The sequence below is a fragment of the Chaetura pelagica genome, unplaced genomic scaffold (assembly GCF_000747805.2).
Source record: "Chaetura pelagica isolate M959 unplaced genomic scaffold, ChaPel_1.0 scaffold232, whole genome shotgun sequence".
Taxonomy (NCBI): domain Eukaryota; kingdom Metazoa; phylum Chordata; class Aves; order Apodiformes; family Apodidae; genus Chaetura; species Chaetura pelagica.
In genome coordinates this window covers 1804147-1823889 of record NW_009952441.1, presented here as the reverse complement: position 1 = coordinate 1823889, position 19743 = coordinate 1804147, and the positions used below count along the sequence as shown (strand labels likewise).

The 19743-nt window shown below is 37.3% G+C and overlaps 1 protein-coding gene across 1 annotated transcript in view; it reads left to right on the top strand.

The window, feature by feature from the left end:
• Window positions 1-19743, top strand: part of SLC24A2 (solute carrier family 24 (sodium/potassium/calcium exchanger), member 2) — a 96526-nt gene that overhangs the window by 59903 nt on the left and 16880 nt on the right. Inside the window, exons 5-8 of the mRNA XM_010008434.1 lie at window positions 8293-8343; window positions 13646-13763; window positions 15390-15484; window positions 18561-18580. Of these exons, the coding sequence (XP_010006736.1) occupies window positions 8293-8343; window positions 13646-13763; window positions 15390-15484; window positions 18561-18580 (284 nt within the window). The remainder of the gene's footprint in view (window positions 1-8292; window positions 8344-13645; window positions 13764-15389; window positions 15485-18560; window positions 18581-19743) is intronic.

The window sequence follows — 19743 nt, the reverse complement described above, 5'->3', positions numbered from 1 at the left end:
CAGGACAAAAAAAGAATTATGAGATCATCAAAGTTTCTGACAGTAGTGAATTATTTATAATTACTCAATAGATCCTGTTGTGTTCCTAGATAACTGGTCTTAAGATTTTCCCAGCTTTTCCATTCACCTATTTTTCTTAATTTGCTGCTGCTACTGATGCTCTTTTCTGAGATATCATGAAAAATGTTAGCTTACCCCAAAGACAGCAGACAAAAGTTGGGTAACTCTCACTTGACTGGTCACTCTGCAGACTCCTAGATTTTGCAAAACCCTTGGGCTCTTGTTTTTTGCTTGGCCTACATAAGCTGTGCTGTCATGTCTATGCTCACTCTCATGGGGAACCTTTTTTGGCTGTAGCTGTTTATTTGTCATATCCTAGAAGAAGTAAGGCCAGGCAGCTCAGCTTACACCAACTTATGGGTGATGCTGAGCTCCTGCATTGCTAAAGTAGCCTGAGCACTTCCACTTCACTCAGTTCCAGAGTTGTTGTTCTTTCCCAAGTGCAGGACCCTACACTTACTCTTGTTGAACCTCATTAGGTTCCTCTTTGCCGAGCTCTTGAGTCTGCCCAGGTGTCAGTGAATAGCTGCACAGCCTTCTGGTGAATCAACCAACCCTCCCAGCTTCATATTATCAGCAAAGTTGCTGAGGACACACTGTCCCTTCATCCAGCTGTTTGATGTTGAACAGGCCTGAAACCAATACTGACCCCTGGGAACTCCACTAGTTAGTTACAGGTCTCCAGCTGGATTCTGCACTATTGATCACCACCCTCTGGGCTCTGTTCCTTAGCCAGTTCTTAATCCATCTCACTGTCCACTCTTTCACTCCACACTTCCTGAGCTTGCTTACAAGGATGTTATGGGGCATAGTATAAAAAGCCTTGCTAAGGTCAGGGTAGACTACATCCACTGCTGTCCCTGCATCTACTCATTCAGTCACACTATCAGATTAGTCAAGCATGATTTCTGCTTCATGCATCCATTCTGGCTACTCATGATGACCCCTCTCTTCTCTTCTTCCATGTGCTTCGAGATGACCTCCAGAAAGAGCTGCTTCAGCATTTTTCCAGGGGTGGAAGTGAGGTTGACTTGGTCTGTAGTTTCCTATGTCTTCCTTCTTGCCCTTTTTGGAGTGACACTGGCTTTCCTCAAGTCCTCAGGCATCTCTCCTGTTCTCCATGACATTTCAAAAATTATGAAGGGTGGGAGGGCAACAGCATCAACCAGCTCTCTCAGCACTTCTTGGTGCATCCCATTGGGGCACATGAATTTGTGTATATTCAGTTTACCTAACTGATCTCTAACCTGGGAAGGAACAACAACATGCACCAGTACAGATTAAGAGCCTAACTGCTAGAAAGCAGCTCTGTGGAGAAGGGCCTTGGAGTCCTGGTGGACAACAAGTTATCCATGGGACAGCAATGTGCCCTTGTGGCAAAGAAGGCCAATGGTATCCTGGGGTGCATTAAGAAGAGTTTGTCCAGCAGGTTGAGGGCAGTCATCCCTCTCCCTCTACTCTGCCCTGATGAGACCCCACCTGGAGTACTGTGTCCAGTTCTGGGCTTCCTAGTTCAAGAGGGACAGGGATTTACTTCAAAGAGTCCAACAGAGGGCTACAGGCATGATTAAGGGACTGGAATATCTGTCTTATGAGGAAAGGCTGAGAGACCTGGGGCTGTTTAGTCTGGAGAAGAGAAGACTTAGAAGGAATCTTATTAATGTATAGAAATATCTGAAGGGTGAGTGCCAAGAAGGAGTTGCCAATCTCTTTTCATTCATGCCGGGTGATAGGACGAGGGGCAATAGATGCAAGCTAGATCACAGGAAGTTCCACCTCAACATGAGGAAAAACTTCTTTACTGTAAGGGTTTTTGTATGTCCAGGAGGAATTTTCTGGATTTCAGTTTGTTCCCTTGGACTGTCCCCTTGACAGTGGGCACTTCTGAGAGGAGTGTCATTCCCTTTTTCTTTCTCTCCCAACAGATAATTATACATGTAGTCAAGATGTCCCTAAGCCTTCTCTCCTCCAGGCTGAACAGTCCCAGCTCTCTCAGCCTTTCCTCTTATGAGGGACCTCGTGGCTGAGCACTGGATTTGCTCAGGTGTGTCCATGACTCCCCTGTTCTGGTGAGCCCAGGGCTGGACCCAGCACCCAGATATGTCTCACCACCACTTTGTGGTGGGAACATACCACTTCCCTTGACCTGCTGGCAGTGGTTTGCCTAAGGATGCTTAATGGAGCTAAGGATGCTGTTGGCTGCCTTTGCTGGAATGGCTCATTGCTAGCTCACCTTTCAGTGGCATAGTGCTCTGCATGGTCATTAGCAAGAAGGAAGCTTTTTCCCAGGGAAGATTTTAAACAGCTAAATGAGACTGGTGAAGTGATGAAGCACATGACTCTCCAGTGAGGCCTCCTTTGCCCTTTCTTCACCTTTAAACTGTAGTAAAGACCACAGAAATTGTGTTCCTAATTAGGTATCTGAGATTGCATGGTTAGTGTAGATGAGATAAGTAATTTTACAGATATATCCAGCATCAAATTCAATTCAGAAACTGTAGACAGAACTCCCTGCACTGCCAGAGTGAGCAACAGCATAGGTAGGGTAGAAACTGTGGGTTACGTACAGCTAAGGATAAGTCTATTTAAATAGGCAGAGATGGTATTTTAGATAGCCCTGTTAACATCTGTCTGAAAGGGGAGAGAGGGAAGTTAAGTAGCTGCTTGCCCCAGTGCTACTTAAGATTTCAAAGCCAAAAATTGATAGCCATTGAGTTTACAAAGTTCCACGTAGCACACATAAAATATACATGTCACTGTAACAGCTGTGGAACCTAAGCTGTCTACAAAGATATGTACTTTTGGCACAGAAAAAAATGTATCTTATGCTAACAAAGATAATTTTATTAATTAATTTTGGTTCAGCTGATTTATGTAAATGTCAATCACAAATGTGATACAGCCAAATTAGACTTTTCATGTCTGAATTATTTTACTGGGTTTGTTTATTTAGTGTACATGCAGGGACCACATCATTCTTGAAGTATTTTAGGGATGTTGGTCTTGCTTTTTCTGAAAAAAAAGCTTCTTTCATGCATTTCCATGACTGTAAGGTGAGCAGGCCTGCAACTTTATCTTATCCACAGAATGCCCCTGTAGTTGGTGACATGCATCAAAAATTTGGTATGTTTTTATTATGCATAACTTGAGGTGAAAAGAAACCCTTACAGATTTCTTTCAGAATGGTCAGTCTAGTAGCAAAATGTATCTCTTTGTTGTGATGCTCTCAAACTCTGCAGCAATAAATGTCAGATCTGCTTAATTTCAGCTGGTCCCAAAATAGAGAGAGAAGGCCGCATTCTGCAGTAATTTCACTGACAGAATTTCTAAAATTTAAGAACAAGTCTCCCTTTAAAGTTGATGTCGCCTCTTGCAGGTAGCAAATCTTAAATAATGGAAGTTTTCCAAAGCCCTTTTTAAATTTATTTTTGAAACTCTGGCATTTAATACTTGTGTTTGTTTTGCAGCAAACTTTACTTTCCACAACAATTTATTTCTGCATGTCATGTTTTATTCTTTTAACAAGACTCTGCTCAAGCTGCTCTTTGCAGGCAAAATTCTTGCCTCTCATCTCCATGATATTTTCTAATCATGCCCTGCTCTTCATATACTTCTTGAAATTTGCTGCAGAATGTGCAGGAAATACATGAATATTTAAATACAAGCGTGATTCCAGAGCAGGGTACAGCTGTCCTGACTATGTATTTTCATGCTTAAACCAAATCAAGCTTTGATTGTAATTTATTTTGGATAGCCACTGCAGCTTATCTGGCAAGACTTTTGAAGTGGCCTCCTTTTTTTGTTTGTGGATGTGTCTCTGATCATCTAATTGAATTTTCTCAAGACCATGACAGATAGAAAAAAATGACAGTAAATATTAAGGAAAGACAACCTAGCCCTTCTTGATGGTAAAATATGAGTTCCTTTAAGTCCCTTAGTCAAACAAGAGTTAGCTTTCTTAAAAAAAAAAAAAAAAAAGGTCCTGTAAAGTATGGTGACAACAGTAAGTACAAATCATCAGAACTCATATCAGAAAGATGTAAAAGAGAAGAGTAGAAGTGTAGAATACCAAATCAATGTTTCTGTCTGTCAGGAACTTGCTGACTTTCAGAAGTATGTGTTCAACCTCTCAAAAATTCTCTACTGTATCCAGTACCTGGTTAGGCTTCACATTTACAAACTTTTTAATTATAATTTGCTTGATTCTAAGTTGCTGTTCTTGGGTCTATGGTCATTCTCAGATTCATTATCAGTTTTGAGCCCTTAATCTCATTTTTTGCCTCTTCCTTGTCTTACATACTTAGCCTTTTGGTAGGTTAAATTTTTGGGTATGAAAACTCAGGAAAAATATATGCTCTCCATCTGCTTGTTTCACAATGTCTCACAATTCCTTTTTAGCCAAGCTCCCCCTGATGCTGATAAAGGATTATTCCTTGACGTCTTCATGACTGTGGAAGTCCATCACAGGGAAAGTCAAGTAAATGCAACGGTGGAATTGCACTGATAATTCAGGGATTACCTCCAGTGATTTCTCTTTACCATTTCTGCTTTGGATAAAAGATATGTCAACTGTGAAGCTGTTTAATTACCTTAGAGAAGTGTGACACAAATTTTCATACAAATGTGATTTTTATGCAAAGTGAAAATCATCTGCTTGTCAAAGAAACCCACAGTGCATTGCTTTGTTTTGAGAGTCTGAGTTCACATCTTTCATGAAGGGATACAGACCTTTAGCAATGCAGGTTGCTGGCTTTAAAACAGCTGTTTGTCTTACGAGTATTTTGAGAAACTCTGAGCCAGGCTTATTTCTGACATAACTAGGGACAACTGCAGTCTGTATCTGATATCTTTGTGGTAGGAGACCAAAGAGAAATACTGGCAGTTTGGGGCACTACCCTTAAAAGGCAGAAATGAATATTTCACTACAGACTGAACCTACAATACTTAGTGAGTGAACACTGAAAATAAACTGAGTAATTAGATATATTATTTAAAATTACAAGTAATTACAAGTAAAGCAGCAGTTTTGACTAATAACATTAATTTTTTTCTGGTGTGGCACTTCTATACACAGTAGGAAACAGTAGGTAGTTAGGCAAATGTTGTTGTAATCCTTCAGGAATGTCAGACAGGATTACCAGGAACCCTCTGTTCTCTTCTGCTGTAAAAATATGCAGAATGGTACAAATTAATTCAATGACTCTGTCACTGTTGAGGATCAGCTGTTAAGCTGCATCTCTGCATCCTCTTTGTTTCATGCAACCAGTCAGTGTGCAGGTACTGGCTGTCAGCCAGTTTGTCTGCTCTGACCTTCCTGTGGGAACTGCAAGGCATGTTCATGGAACTGGAATTATCAAATTTTAATAGTGTTGGATTTGGGGGTGTTTTTCCAAGCACCCTTTATCACAGTATTTCAGATTTCCAGTTCCATTTAAAATCAATCTATTTTAAAAGCTGAGAACTTTTTCCAATACAATATTTTTTTCAAAAAGTAGTTCAATTCAGTTTGATTTTACTTAGAGTCATATTGAACAGAATCTTATTGTATCAGGAAAATGCACAAAATAAATACCAAAGAGCAGATTTGGTCCAAATTTCACAGTGCCAGCCAGTGCAATATATTGGAGGCAGACTGTACAGAGGCAGACCTTCCATGTTGCTGAACAGCGCTCACCCAAGTAATCTTGAAATCCACAAAATAATTCATGTGAATGTGTGCAGCTGACGTTATCTGGCTTCATCATTGTGCATTGTAGTCAGTGGGTTGCTGATCACATAAAATGTCCTATTATGGGTATAGGACTATAAAAGCTTTCAGGACTGTAATCTCACCAGGAAGATTAGTGTTTTCCTGGAAAAAAAATGTTGCTAACTGCCAGAATTAACCTAGTTTAATCCTTGAAGCGTTGAATTGCTGAATTGCCCAGAATATTATAATCGTCAGCATGATGCAGTCTCATTCATCTCCTTCTTTCTTTTCTCCTCAGTCTCTGTAGGGTCAGTCTCCTTCTTTCTATGCTGTTTGTCTTGTATCTCTCACTTCAGATGGGAAGAAAATAGATCTAAACCACATTGCCAGTATGTCTAATGTCTTGCTTTTCCGCTGTCACTTTTACTTCTGGAGATTTAGCGTAATTCACTGTTGCTGTTGGCTTCCTCTGGAGCCTCTTCTGTTTCATCCGTTAAGGCAGGGGCCTCATGCTATCATCTCAACTTCATCCTTTTGCTCCCCTCCCATCCTTACTCTTTTTGCTCCACAGGTTTTTACAGCCCCTCTCTTGCAGTATTGTCTCCTCCATGAAATTTCATTTCTCTGATTACTCTTAGACTCCTTTTGACATGTTTTCCAATCCTGTCCTCATCCTCCAGTGAATGCCTCATCCCAGGTTCTAACAAAGTAGACCCCATACACATCAAGGCAGAGATCAGTGGGAGTAAGTTTAAGTGAACATGCTGGATGTAGAGTTAGAGATACTGAACCCTAATTAAACAGCACGTGTGGTCCTAAATGCTGTATGCAGGGAAGTCCATATTTAAATTGTAGCGAGTTCTTGCCAGATCAGGAATTCAGATCTTTATGATTGAAATCAAGATGGTATGACAATACCATTACAAAGATTACATTGGAACACTAAGAACTTTTTTACAAAACAATAAATACATTGTATATAATTGTAAAACCGTATATTGAATTTTAACTTTAAATTATGTCTTTCTTTGCTTTTAGAGAGTAATGTCATATTCTATTGGGCATACTTATGTGCAAGTAAGACGATGCATTGTAAAAGCAAAAGTATGTCAATATTTGTACCTGGTTTTGATAACGTCTGCCTATGAACCAGTCATTAAAATCCAATCATGACTAATAAAAAAATTAACAGTGATAATATCCTGTAGTTTTTAGTTGCGTAGGATAAAGCTTTCTCTGTCTCTGCAAAAGATTTCAGGAACATTCATTGGGTAGACTCAGGTGTTGGCAGATAGATGTTAAAAAAAAAAAAAGTCTTTCAAAGAATTAGATTTGTGTATTCTCACAGTATTTTACAGTTAAAATAGCCAGACATCTATTGAAATTCACCTGTGTGGGAAAACACTGAAAGATCATGAGGTACCTCAGCTAAAACCAAAATAATTGAACAGCATTTGTGAATTCAATTGCTTAAGCTCTTTCATAAGCATGAAGAGATAATATTTCCAAAGAAAAAACAGCACTACCAAACTGTTACATATCTGGTTTCTAGTGATTGCACTCTGTTGGAGGTTGGAATCTCAGAAGCTCAGTTGTAAAAAATGTTGAGTGCAATAATCCACAAATTCCTCTGAGAAATCGTTTACAAATTCTTCCTTGTGCTTGATTTTTCTCTGTCCTGTTTTGTAGACCTACATTAATTATTGTGTTTATATATATATATATTTACATATATGCGAAACTTTAAGAAAAAAAACCAAACCAAAACAAAACAAAAACACTTTAAGAAATTAAGAGTAAAGCAATATCTGGAGGGAAGAAGTGATTTCACTCAAGATTGTATCCCACAGAAAAAAACAAACAGTAGCCCTACAGATCTGGAGATCTCTGCATGGAATTCTTTTCTGTGCCCCGCTGGAATACAGTAATGCAATATATTCAGATTTATTTAATGATGTAATTAATTTAGGTCTCATAGCATCTGATAAAGTGAGTAAATACATTTTTTTCTGATTTCAGAAGTGATGAGAGAATAGTTATATTAAGTAATCCCTCTAAAGCAAGTCAACATCAGTACTGATATGAAATAATGTTTCTGGAAAAGCATTGTGAACAATTTCTTAGATTACATGTTGAGATTATTTTTTTTTTAAATTTGGATGCGTATTTATTTGAATGTCTGACCTGTGGAATGTTTAAATGTGTTAGTTTCCAAAGCCTCAGATTATTAGGAACTGTCAAGGTTTATTTTATTTTCCCAAATGTAGAGGCACCAAGCTTTCAATCACCTTGAAAAGACTGAATTTTAGGTTTCAGTGCTCTCCTACATCTCATTTTAACAAGTTACTTATTCAAAGCTTGTGAGTTGTGAAATTTAGGGGTGGGGGGAAGGCACTGCCATTTCTGTAATCTGTGTTTTGGTGTCCTGCAGATCTTTTTTCACATAATCGCTGTTCAAGTTTATGAAGCACATGCAAAAACATGTACATTTCTTGAATGTCTGCTGGTTCCTTATATTTATGTCTTTTACTGTGATGTTGTAGAGCTTGGATCATATGGAAACCTAAAATATTATGACACAATGACTGAAGAAGGTAAGAAATATTTTAGAAATTTTTGTATCAGCTTTTTTGGAAGCCCTCTACCCCTTTTTGTGTTTACTTTTTCCTTGATTTTTCTTAGTCCTATTTTCAGTTTCTCCATTTTTGAATAACCCCTTTTTGCATGTCTTCATTGACAGGGCGATCAGTTGCAGCTCTTTTTTCAGGTTTTTGTGTTCAGCATTTCAGTTTTGCAATTTCAGATAAGGAAATACAATGGAATGCTTTTTAGTTAAGAACATACATGCAAAACCTCTCTCACAAATTATACAGCGCAGTATAGTGCAGTACAGATTGTAGATGCTTATTATGTGCCATGTTTTTCTGTGCATTCAAGAAGATTGATTAATTTATGGATGCTCAAATCACTCATTAATAATTGAGGACAATTATTAAGTTGCTTTATTTATTATTCAAAAGTAATTAATAAACTTCAAAAACTAGGCATGACTACTGCTACAGTATTAATTGTATGCTTAACTGCAATGCAAAAATAATACAATTTAAAATCCTGATTCTAGCAATACAAGAAGGAAGTAATTAGGACTTGAATGAGGGCTCAGTGACATCTTGGGATATTTTTGTGCTGATTGAAAAGCATTTCAGTTTATTACACTAATTCAGGAAAGCAGTTAACTGTGCACTAAATTTCCAGCACATGCTTTCAATTCTAGTGGGATCAGCATCGCTATCATTTGGAAGTTTCTCTGGACTGAAACCTGATTGTCTGAAGGATCAAGGCCTTGTGTCCACCTCTCTGATTAAAATGCCAGACAGTTGCTTTCAGGAATGTTCTGTTTAGTAATTAGTGGCATGTTTGAGGATGGTTGTGGTCTGTAAAAAAGTTAGTCACCTATTCCTACATATTTTTAATGTTGGGAATATAAGGCAAATAGCTTCATTCTGTTTTTTAAAACATGATTATTTTCTAGTTCAGATTAATCCTGAAGTTTAAAAGATTTTAAGAAAACCTTTTTTACATGTCTTTACTCGTTATCATTTCTCCAGGGGGAAAAAAACCAAAATGTAGTAACTTCTGACTGTTTCCCATTTTCTGTATCTGCTGCTGATAATCAAATATAAGAGTACTCTTCTGGGGCTGGCTGTAGGAGACTGTTCCTTTCATCTTTGTGCCCAGTGTTGGAAGATGCTGATCTCTTCTGTAGCAGGTGTGAGCACCAGCTCCCAGTACCCTCCAGTGCCCCCCTCTCTCCCTCCATCATCATCTGATTCACAAGAGTGGCACCAATGTAAGAAAAGATGTCTAAAAGCTAAAGCTTTTGCAGTATATCTCATCTCAGTCCTCATGACAATCAAGATGTGAAGGTTGTTTCTCATTGTAGCTTCCAAGTTGTTTGTGTTTGGGTTTTTTTTTCTAAAGTATTAAATCTACTGTTTCAAAAGTAGCCAGTATATTAGTAGCCTTCCAATATTCATCATTACTGGCAGTTAAATGTAGCTGTTTGTGGATGCAAATAAGATACATACCATTTATGTATATTAATACTGTGCCTTCACTGAAGTAATGCTGTTGATATTCAATGTCATCTTAGAAAGCACTCCTTATGAATAAATAATCCAAAACCATAATGTAGCAATAGCAAAAATCTTCCAATAGCAAAAATAAGAAAGGAAACTCCTTGTCTTTAGAAGGATTAACACTAACAAAAGTCTGTGATACAGTTCACCTTCTCAAATACAGCTGTCATCATCATTTTCGTGTCTTTCACAAAACAAGTAATGAATAGTGTATCCCAGAAGCAGTATTTAGGTCAAAATGTGATATATTTTAAACTTTCTGTTTGGATATTAAAAAGTATACTCACTATCAGTCTGCATCACACTTATCTGCATTATCTGTTTTCCTCCTTCCTTTTTTGATACTGTTTTTATACAATTTTTAGCAGAAAGTCACAAGAACATGTAAACCCAGTTACAAATCAGTGGATTTTTTTTTCCAATGTATTATCAGGCACTCAAACCCTTAGTGGAGATATGCAGCATATTTTCATTCCTCTGGTGGAGAAGCCAAGGCACATCTATTCTTGCTGCTGCGTCAGAACAGAGACAAAAAGTGATGGTTGGGTTGCAATACACAATCAAAGATAACATAATGGCCAGAGGGCCATTGTACTTCAGGTCTTAGAAACTGATCTCCATTATTTTCTTTGCTCCTTTTTGATCTGAAAATTACTTTACATTAATTGTAGATGAATCAGGCCTGACTGGGACAGAGAATGTACTCAACCAGAGGGGAAGAGACCCTCACAGTAAGCTTTTGCTCTCAAATAACCCCCACCAACAGCCTGCAACATGACAAAACTGCATATATTTTCATTTGATGCTTCTGCAGAATTTTAAAATTAAAGGAGAAAGACATGAAGTGGAATTCTGGACTTGATCTGTTCCACAACTGGCCACAAGCAGGACTGGTAGGTACAGTTCAGACTGTTCAACAGACAGAAATTTGGCATCTTCAGACTCAGAAAAGCTTGGCTGTTGCTGCATAGATGTAATAATTTGCATTTGATCAGAGACTGAAAACTAGGCAAATGGTAGAGTCTTGAATTTTTTAAATGGGTGAATTTCTGAAGAGAAGCTGTTTTCCTATCAAATCAAAGGCTTTCCTGACCCAGGGAATCTGTAGTCTGCAATTTAAATCATGGTCAAAGGATTGGCTTTTTAATATATCTTTGATGAGGAGGAGAATCTCTGCCAGCTGGAGTTAGTCGCACAGATCAAAGCATATCTGTATTATACAATACTGATCTGCTTGCATATATGAAAACAGATCCAATTTTGTTTTAAGCTGCCCTCTTTGCTAGTCACCTGGCCTTGATCTCCCATTCCTTGTATTCCATCCTTTGTAAACTAAAGTGGGCTGCAATTCTGTCTGAGTTTGGCGAATCTACATTAATTAAGAATTTCTATAACAATCTATCCTATTTTGGGTCTCCGCAATCAAGCATTTTAATTCACCTGAACTCTCATGGTACCAGTTGGTGTGAAAATCACTTTTAGGTAGTCAAAACTACAGTACATAGTTCCTTCGTTAGATGGAAATATATGCTCCTATCTTCTTATAGAAATAAGAACAATGACATAAAATTTCTATGGATTATTTTAGCAACCCCACCTAAAGATGAGAAAAAAAGCATGAGAGAGGATCTTCACCTAAAATGAAACCCTTGTAGCTTTCTGTAAATTTGAAATTACATAGGAATATCCTGAGCTGGTTCTTTTTCCTGATGACTCTGTGCTTCCCCTTCACTGAAAAAGTTTTGATTTGGTTTTAAGGAGGAAATGGCAGCAAAAGGGAGTGAGGAAGCATAGCTCTGATGTCTATTTACATCCCACTGTCTTCATGCAGGTTGGAACTGCTGCTTTCCTCAGTTTCATGCTTCTCAAAAAAGGCCCCCCTTGAATCATTTGCATTGCTTGCAAAAATGCATTTGTATATTTGGGGCATCACAAGCCAAATTTTCAAACATATGAAGCTGAGTTGAACCCTGAAGCAATCCTTTAGCAAACTGACATACACCTTTCAGTATCTACAAATACTTCTGGATAAGCACTTTTTAAACACCCCTAGTGTTTAAAAAAAAGTTAGGAACAGACTTAATTCTTAGCATGCCAGCTTAAAATACATGGAAATACAATTTGCATTTTTTCCCTCCATTTTTTCTTTCTCAGCTATACCAAGCAATTCTTTCTCTTTATCTCCTTTTCTTTCTTTAACTCTTTGTTTCTTCTTGACTTTCTAACTAAAATCTCTGCCACTCATCCTGGGCATTGAAATAATGGGGTCACTTGCTATTTATAATTGTGTTCTATTCTTAAGTACTGTTCTGCAGGCAACTTTACTCTAGGTATCGTGTACCAAAAAAGATAACCTTTACAATGTATTGTGAATTGCTTATTTATTTATTTATTTATTTAGCATGATGTGTTTGTGAAAAGGCAGGGGCAGCTGAATATTTCCACGTGATTTGCTGTTGGCAAATTAACTCTACTTCCAGCAAATGATAGCTGCTACTTTGTGTGGACTGCGCATGCGCTTTTTCCCATACTAAAGTGTTGGTGCAGGGATTTAAATCTTCCATTTGTGAGAAGGGAAGAGAAGATTTTTGTCTTGACTGATGTATTCTCATGTGTTTGTTAGATGGGAAACAGTGACACTCTGTTATCCAACTGAGTTCATTTGTGGCTTCTCATTGTTACTTCCCACTGTTAACCAGTTGTGTGAATTCACTGAAATATCTTTTGGTCTTAAGACTGTTTTTGCTGCAGGGACAACAGAAGTTTTCAATGGATTTTTTAAAATGGAAATGAAGAATTAAAAGTGTCACAGACCCTGTATGGTAATAGTGTGAGTTAGAAGTGTACTGTACCAGTTTTACTTTTTAAATAATTTTAAAATATTAAAGGGCAGTAGCAATGAGGATAACAATAAAGAAAGGCAGAGACATCATCTTTAAACACAACAGATTGTTGTAAGCTGTCCCAATAGTCCTTACCTAGGAAGATCAACAATTGTAGAGGATGGGTTAAATTAATTTCACTATTTGCCATCTTTCACAGTGTCTAGTTTGAATGTGTCATTTGGACTCAGTGGTCATTAAAGAGTTATAGGACCTGCGACCTCTCTTAGGATGGAATGAGTTGCCCAGGAGACTGTCTAGATTATTAACTGCATGGTGAACCTCATGGGAGGCAAAGCCATCTGCCAGGCTGAGAAGAAAATTTACCTTTGAGAAGCTGGTATAGAAATAATGTATTCTGGAGATTTCTTCTTCCTTTCTGAAGTACCTGTAGAAGTCACAGACACATAGCTGAGTGCAAGGTGATAAAGTTGACCACAGTCACCACCGTGTATTACATGGCTTAATCTGAAACTTTGTGTTTCTGTACTACTAACTGAGACCTGAAAATGTTTGTGGTTTTGTTATCTTTATTCATTAGCATTCATTTTCTGTTTAAGCTGAAATCCTAAGCGCTTTCATAGGTGAAACTTTACTGACTACTTCTGAAGAAAAATAATAGCTTTTGTTTTCAATTTCTTGTTCAATTTGCCACTGAGTTCTCAGAATAGGAAAAAAAATACATTTTTGTTTCCACTGAGAAGAAAAATGGGTATATTTGAGAATAAATATCAAATACTGTTTAATAGCATGTCTGCTGTTAGAGGAGGGATGCAAATGGACTATCGGCACTGATTTGTGGAGCCTAAGCTATGGCAAATAAACTTTACATCTCAAAATGGCTGCATTTTAATAACAACATTTCTTTCTTTTAGGAAAGTTCAAGGAAAGAGCCTCAATTCTGCATAAGATCGCCAAAAAGAAGTGCCAGGTGGAAGACAGTGAAAGGCAAAATGGAGCTGCTAATCATGGTGAGCACAGCAGCACAGATTTATCACCTTTATAAGCGCCTTTTTCACTGCTTTATTTTTTTTTTAAATCCTTAGAGATTAATTTACCCTTCTACTTCATTTATGCTGTCTTAATAAAAATATTCTGATTCCATATACAAAAAGAGCATGAAGCTTATCAACAGGACAGGAGTTAAGCTGCAAGAAGAGAAAGTCAGTTAAGGAACCTAGAAAGCCTCCCAGCAGGGTTGAAGAGAAACTAACAGCCGTGATTTTGGATATGTGCTGAAGTGACAGAAGCAGAGAAACAAAATTTATTCACAGTTTGTATGTGAAAATTTGATTAATTAATCAAGTGCTCTAGGAGAACATGTGTTTTATGTGGTATCACCCTTGTCACAAAAAGAATCAACCTTCGTATTTAACATTTTATTTATCTATCTGCTATTTGCTGAGATGTGTATGCTAGTTGTGCAAATTAGCTTATTATGTTTTTCCATTAAAGGTAAGAATTTGTATTTTAGTTCATAAGTTCATATACAAAAAGAAAATCCATGCTATGTCCTGTTACTTTATCTTGGCGTGTTTCTGCATTGGAAAATAAGATGCAAATGTGTCTGATAAAAGATGAGTTGTTAATCAGTTGACTTTTTTTTCACCTTCTGCTATGTTGAGTTACTGTTTGCTTCCAGAATCAAACAGTTGGGTGTTAATAAATCATAATGCTGGGTGTGAGGTTAAGAGACAGCACACATGCATTGCAATAATTACAGATAGTATGGCACCTTATGGCTGTCATCTCAGTTTTTTAATCTAGAAGAGTCTTAGGATAGCAGTAGTGTAACTAGACAGCTGTATTTACTTTTGTGTACAACAACATACTGTAAGACATATTGTACTTGAGTTAGACCTTTGCTATTGCTGTTGCTATTTCCCATGACTTTATATTGTCCATGGGATTTTTGGCCACTGACATTTTTGTCTAGTACATACTTAAAGACACAATTACTGTTTGGAGAATTCCAAGATAGTTAAAGTAAGAGTAAATTTGAATAAATTTCACATCAGAAACCAAAGGCCTGATTTTATCCCTTTAATTTTGAGTTTATTGAAAGGACTACAAAATTCTGTTTTAAAGGTCTTTCTCTCTTATTGGATGTTTTTAGACCACCATTTATTCTCTTTCCGCATTTTTGCATGAGAAAGAGCATAATTGCAGCTTGGAAGTGACTTTAGGAATGGCAGGGGTTAATGTGTAATAGGAGTTATATATTATTGAATATATCCCCTCGGCTGTTAATGCAACATGTTGCACTCTTTAATGTCTGGGGAGGATGCTATATGTCTCTTAGAGTCAGTGCGTTTAGCATGAAAGAAAGAGTACTGAATATTGCCAAGAGTGTAAATTTTTCTAGAGTACAAGTAATATGAGTACCAGTAGAACAGTTTCTTCAAATGCAAGCTCACCACTCAGAAGAATTTATTCAAAATGTGCACTGGTCAAATGGAAGACAGAATTTTTGTCTTTCTCTCTTTAAGGCAAATGTTGGTTCACCATCAGTATTTCATGATTTACACAGACTGAGTATGTGACAGCAGTTTCCCTGACCAGTTCTTACCAGTTACTTAACATTCTGTTCTGTTGTTTTCCTGCTCTTGATGATGCCACAGAAAAAAGTGCAAAAGTGGAAGTTGCAGTAACACCACCAACTGATTCAGGACCAGTGCAGAATGGAGTTGCCCATAACATTGATGAAGAGGTTAGTATCTTTTTTATTAATTTTATTTTTATACTGGTAATTGTAATACATGCTTAATTGTGCTTTTCACTGAAAGTATACATCTTAATAGCAAAAAGCTGTTGATATGAACTGTCTACAATATATTTACTCTTCATTTACAACTGAACCCAATCTATGGATACTGTATAAAAACTCTTCTCTTGTACCCGTGTCCTTCCGTGTAAGGTAAGATGGTAGTCTGAAATGTATTCTTTTAGAAAATATATTTCTGCTTGTCAGATAAGATGTTCACAGCCCTAAATATAGCTAATGGAAACTGATTCTCATCACATAGCACAGAACCAGTTCTCCTCAGAGGATAGCCTGTTACGTTGTGCTTCATGGAGCTTTACACAAACTTCTCTCTTTTTAAGTTGTAATTCTCAAGACTAGTTGACTGCAAAATTTGATGCTGCCAGGTCCTTTTTTTTTTGATTCTGTAAATACCACCTGCATCCCAAATAGACTAAGAATTGAAATAAGCTGGTAAATCGATTTTGCTAAACCTAGGCATTGCTTTTTTAGATTGAGACAACAAAACCATCATAAAAGGAGAAATGGCTTGTTAAAAATAATCCCTGACACAGAAGCTTTTGTAATTGTTTTGTTTGTACAGTTTGCTTCTCTGCATTCTCCTTAGGTTATACATAGGGTAACATAGGAAATGTACTGCAAGACATGGCTGAGCATTTGGTCTATACTGTAACATGATCTTCCCCTTATTAAAGGTTTTACGAACAATGTTGCATTTTGATGCTGCAAAATCATGCAAAAAAAACCAAAAACAAGGCAATGAACATGTTTTGTTTTGAACTGTCCGAAGTTTAAGTTTTGATATATAAGTTGCTTTCACATATTTATCATTTAACAATATTACTAGTCTGAATCACTTATCTTGCCACCCTCACGACCTGAGCAAATGCCACCATTGCTGCAGTTCTTTCTTTGAAAAGTTCTGCAAGCTACAGAAAAAGATTAGGTGTGTGAGTAATGGAATATGTTTATGTCTTGTGGCTGCTTCCTAAACATAATTATCCTTCACAAGGAGCATAATCTATACTGAAATATGCTTATATTAGGGAGAGGTTATCCAATTTTTATGCAAGACTGAGAGAAAACACTGTGATGTGTAGTAGGGTGAATCTTTGGGAAAAGACTCTTTTTGCTTTACATTGCTGGAGGTGGAGAAATGACAAGGTGATTCTGGCCAACTGGTTTGTTACTGCACCAGATATTGGCAGATAGCTTCAGTTCTTCACTGCAGATAATTTTGGTCTCTGGGAATAGAAACTGAGAATCAGAATCAAAGATCTAAAAGAGATAGTTTTTGAAATAATGAAGTATCAGTAATTATAATGAATGTTCTGTGGAGAGGAAAGCCTAGTAGAACATTAAATTAGCTGTTCTATTAATCTAAGTTGTGCAGACTGACATACTACTTAAAGAACCTTGTCAGCCCAGCAAAACATTACTCTTACATAAATGACACGAGTGAAATCTATGTAGTAAAAATTCTCAGAACAACACTTAAACACTCAACATTTTATGGGAAGCAAACATCAATTTTCAGGACCATTTAGATCCTGTTCTGGGAGTCTAACCTCACCACTGCAGTGAAACACATCTTTTGACTATTTTTTAACTTCAGAAAAAAAACCAAAAAAACAACAAAAATCCAAAGCAGAGTGACTTGTAGACTCCTGTTCTTGAAGGTCAATAAGGTATGACATAGCCTGGTGTAACCTGTTAGGATGTATGTAAATCAGTTGTATAAAAACTCTTAATAGACTAATACAGTTCAGTGCCTGAAGAAGGAAACTGATCTTGCTTTGTAAGATATTTTCCACTGAGATTGTTCAGTGAAAACAAGGAAGGAAAAGCAATCTTAAGCAATCAGATCTCACAACAATGTCCATATGCTATCATTTTGCATTACAGTGAAGTAGTTTCTAAGCTTGTTCATAAATGTGCAAGGTCAAGCAGCCTCATCACTTAAGAAAATTGTTTCAATTTCAAGCAACTGCAGGATAAGGAGGGAAGATCATTGCAAGAGTACATTACTCAGCAGTGTCTTCCTCTTGTCTCCCTTCAGACATTTTAAACTTCTAGCAAGGACAAGTGTGGAACTTTTATGTTAATTTTGGCAAGTATTGGACATTCTGAAGAATTATTGTGCTGTATCCCAGAGGTGGGATACATAATTTATCCTTATCAAAATGACCAGATGGAGCAAGCAGAGAAGTTTGTAACTGATGGAGCAGTGATTCTACTGATTTAGCTCCATTAATCTCAAAGAAAGGAATTTAAGTGTCTTCTCTCACAATAAAAAATAGCAATCCCCTAATAACTTTTTGAAATGACCCAGTGGGTTTTCTAATTTTTTCTTCTCCAGTGATAACATAACAGCTGCTGCTATCTCAGGCTGCTTTCATTATGGCTATGCTGGAACCTATTTTGTAATTTTAAAAGTATATATTAGAATGTTTTAGAAGTTGTAATAGAAATAGTCTACTCATCCATGTAACAAATAAATAGCTTTCTATGATACTTAGGACTCTACTGCCCTGCGAGGTTCTCTGCCTGTTCTGTACTGTGCTGGGACCCTTCCTCACCGTATTGCCTAGCTTTTTGTGCACAGCTTCTGATACACCTTCCCAAGCTGTGGCATCAAGCAGAAGCTAACACTGGGCTATTCAGCTTCCTTCTGCTCTGAACACTGACTTCATGGACAATTATTATTCCTGACTTATAGACGTATAGGCAACAACAGAACCACATATGCAGCATTCATGTGACCTTTTCCTGTGATGAAGATTAGAATTTGAGGGAGGGAAATTGGTTATCACCCTCCCAAGCCTTCTTCCTAGCTTTTCCAAACTTTATGCAGGCACTACATAACCCTAGAAAATAGTATATCTTCAAAGACAATGGTATCAGTTCCAAGAACAACTCTGTTCAATTAAGTAATACTGAAGGTACAGAATAGTATGCGAGCCAGGCCTCATCAGTAGTTTCTTCTTCTCTTTCAAAAAAATTGCTTGTTAAAGCTGAGCAACAAGAACAAATTCCTTACAGCTCAGTCTTGACCTACAAATTCTCTTGATTTTGGCTATTTTTATGAACAGTTATTCTCCATTTTACACTGAGAACATTCTTTGCTTCTGTTCCATTAATAGAATTCAATCTGATTGCTTGATTTTTTATTTTTCTTTAGTCCAATGGAAGAGAAAGTGCTGTAGTTTCAGCATTTGGCAATATATTACAAAGTTGCTTCTCTCCAATTTTCTGCTTGTATTCGTTCAAATATATGGTTTTGTGATATATAACCATGATTTAGAAAATCCCTTAAGAAAATTTACCATTAGTGCCTCCGTGTCCCAGTTATGATCATGTAGAACAGAAAATACAAGACACTGTCTGTCTTGAGGAACCAAGCTCCAAATAAGACTTTTGGGGAAAAAATGTTGCCCTGAGAACTGTGGGCTGTGAAATAAGTGTATTCACATAGCAAGTGATCAAGTATTCTTAAAACATGTTTGCAGTGAGAATGTAGAAGATAAGGATAGAGATTTGATTCTTTCTCCTCCTTTGTCAAGTTGCACTATGATCTTCATGCTTTTCCCTCTTGCAAGACAAGCATACTCATATTGGTGTTTTTTGTTACTTTCCACTGGTGAAGATCATGATGCCTGGGCCTATATCCCTAGACACAAGCATTTCAGTAACGTGAAGTTCTTTATTGGACACTGTCAGTTAATTACTTTCATGTGCTTTAAGTGAATTTCACTTTATTTCCTTTTCCCTTTTTTTTTTTTTTTTTTTTCCATTCTAATTTATTTCATTTGGCTCTTCCAAACTCCACTGTTTTGCTTTTCCCTTTTTCCTCAGGCCCTTAACTCCATTCTTACCCTACTCTCCTCAAGGAAACCTCAGCTGCCCTCTTGCTAGCCCAAGCCCTTGAGCAACAAAATAAACTCTGTTCTGATGCTGCTTGCAGAAATTTAAAAAGGCTTTCCAGAAAATATCCCGAACAAGTCAGTTGTTCCAGACAGTGAAACTCTCATAATCCCACTCCCACTGTAAGCAGCAGCAAATCTATGCTTGGATAAAACCAGGATCCTCTGCTGAGGACAGACAGCTGTGGTCTCCTTCCCTGACCCTAAACAGCACAGCAGGGAACAATACCTCCTCCCACCAGATACTCTGTAAAATATTGCTGTTTCATTTGCTGCCCAAAATTGC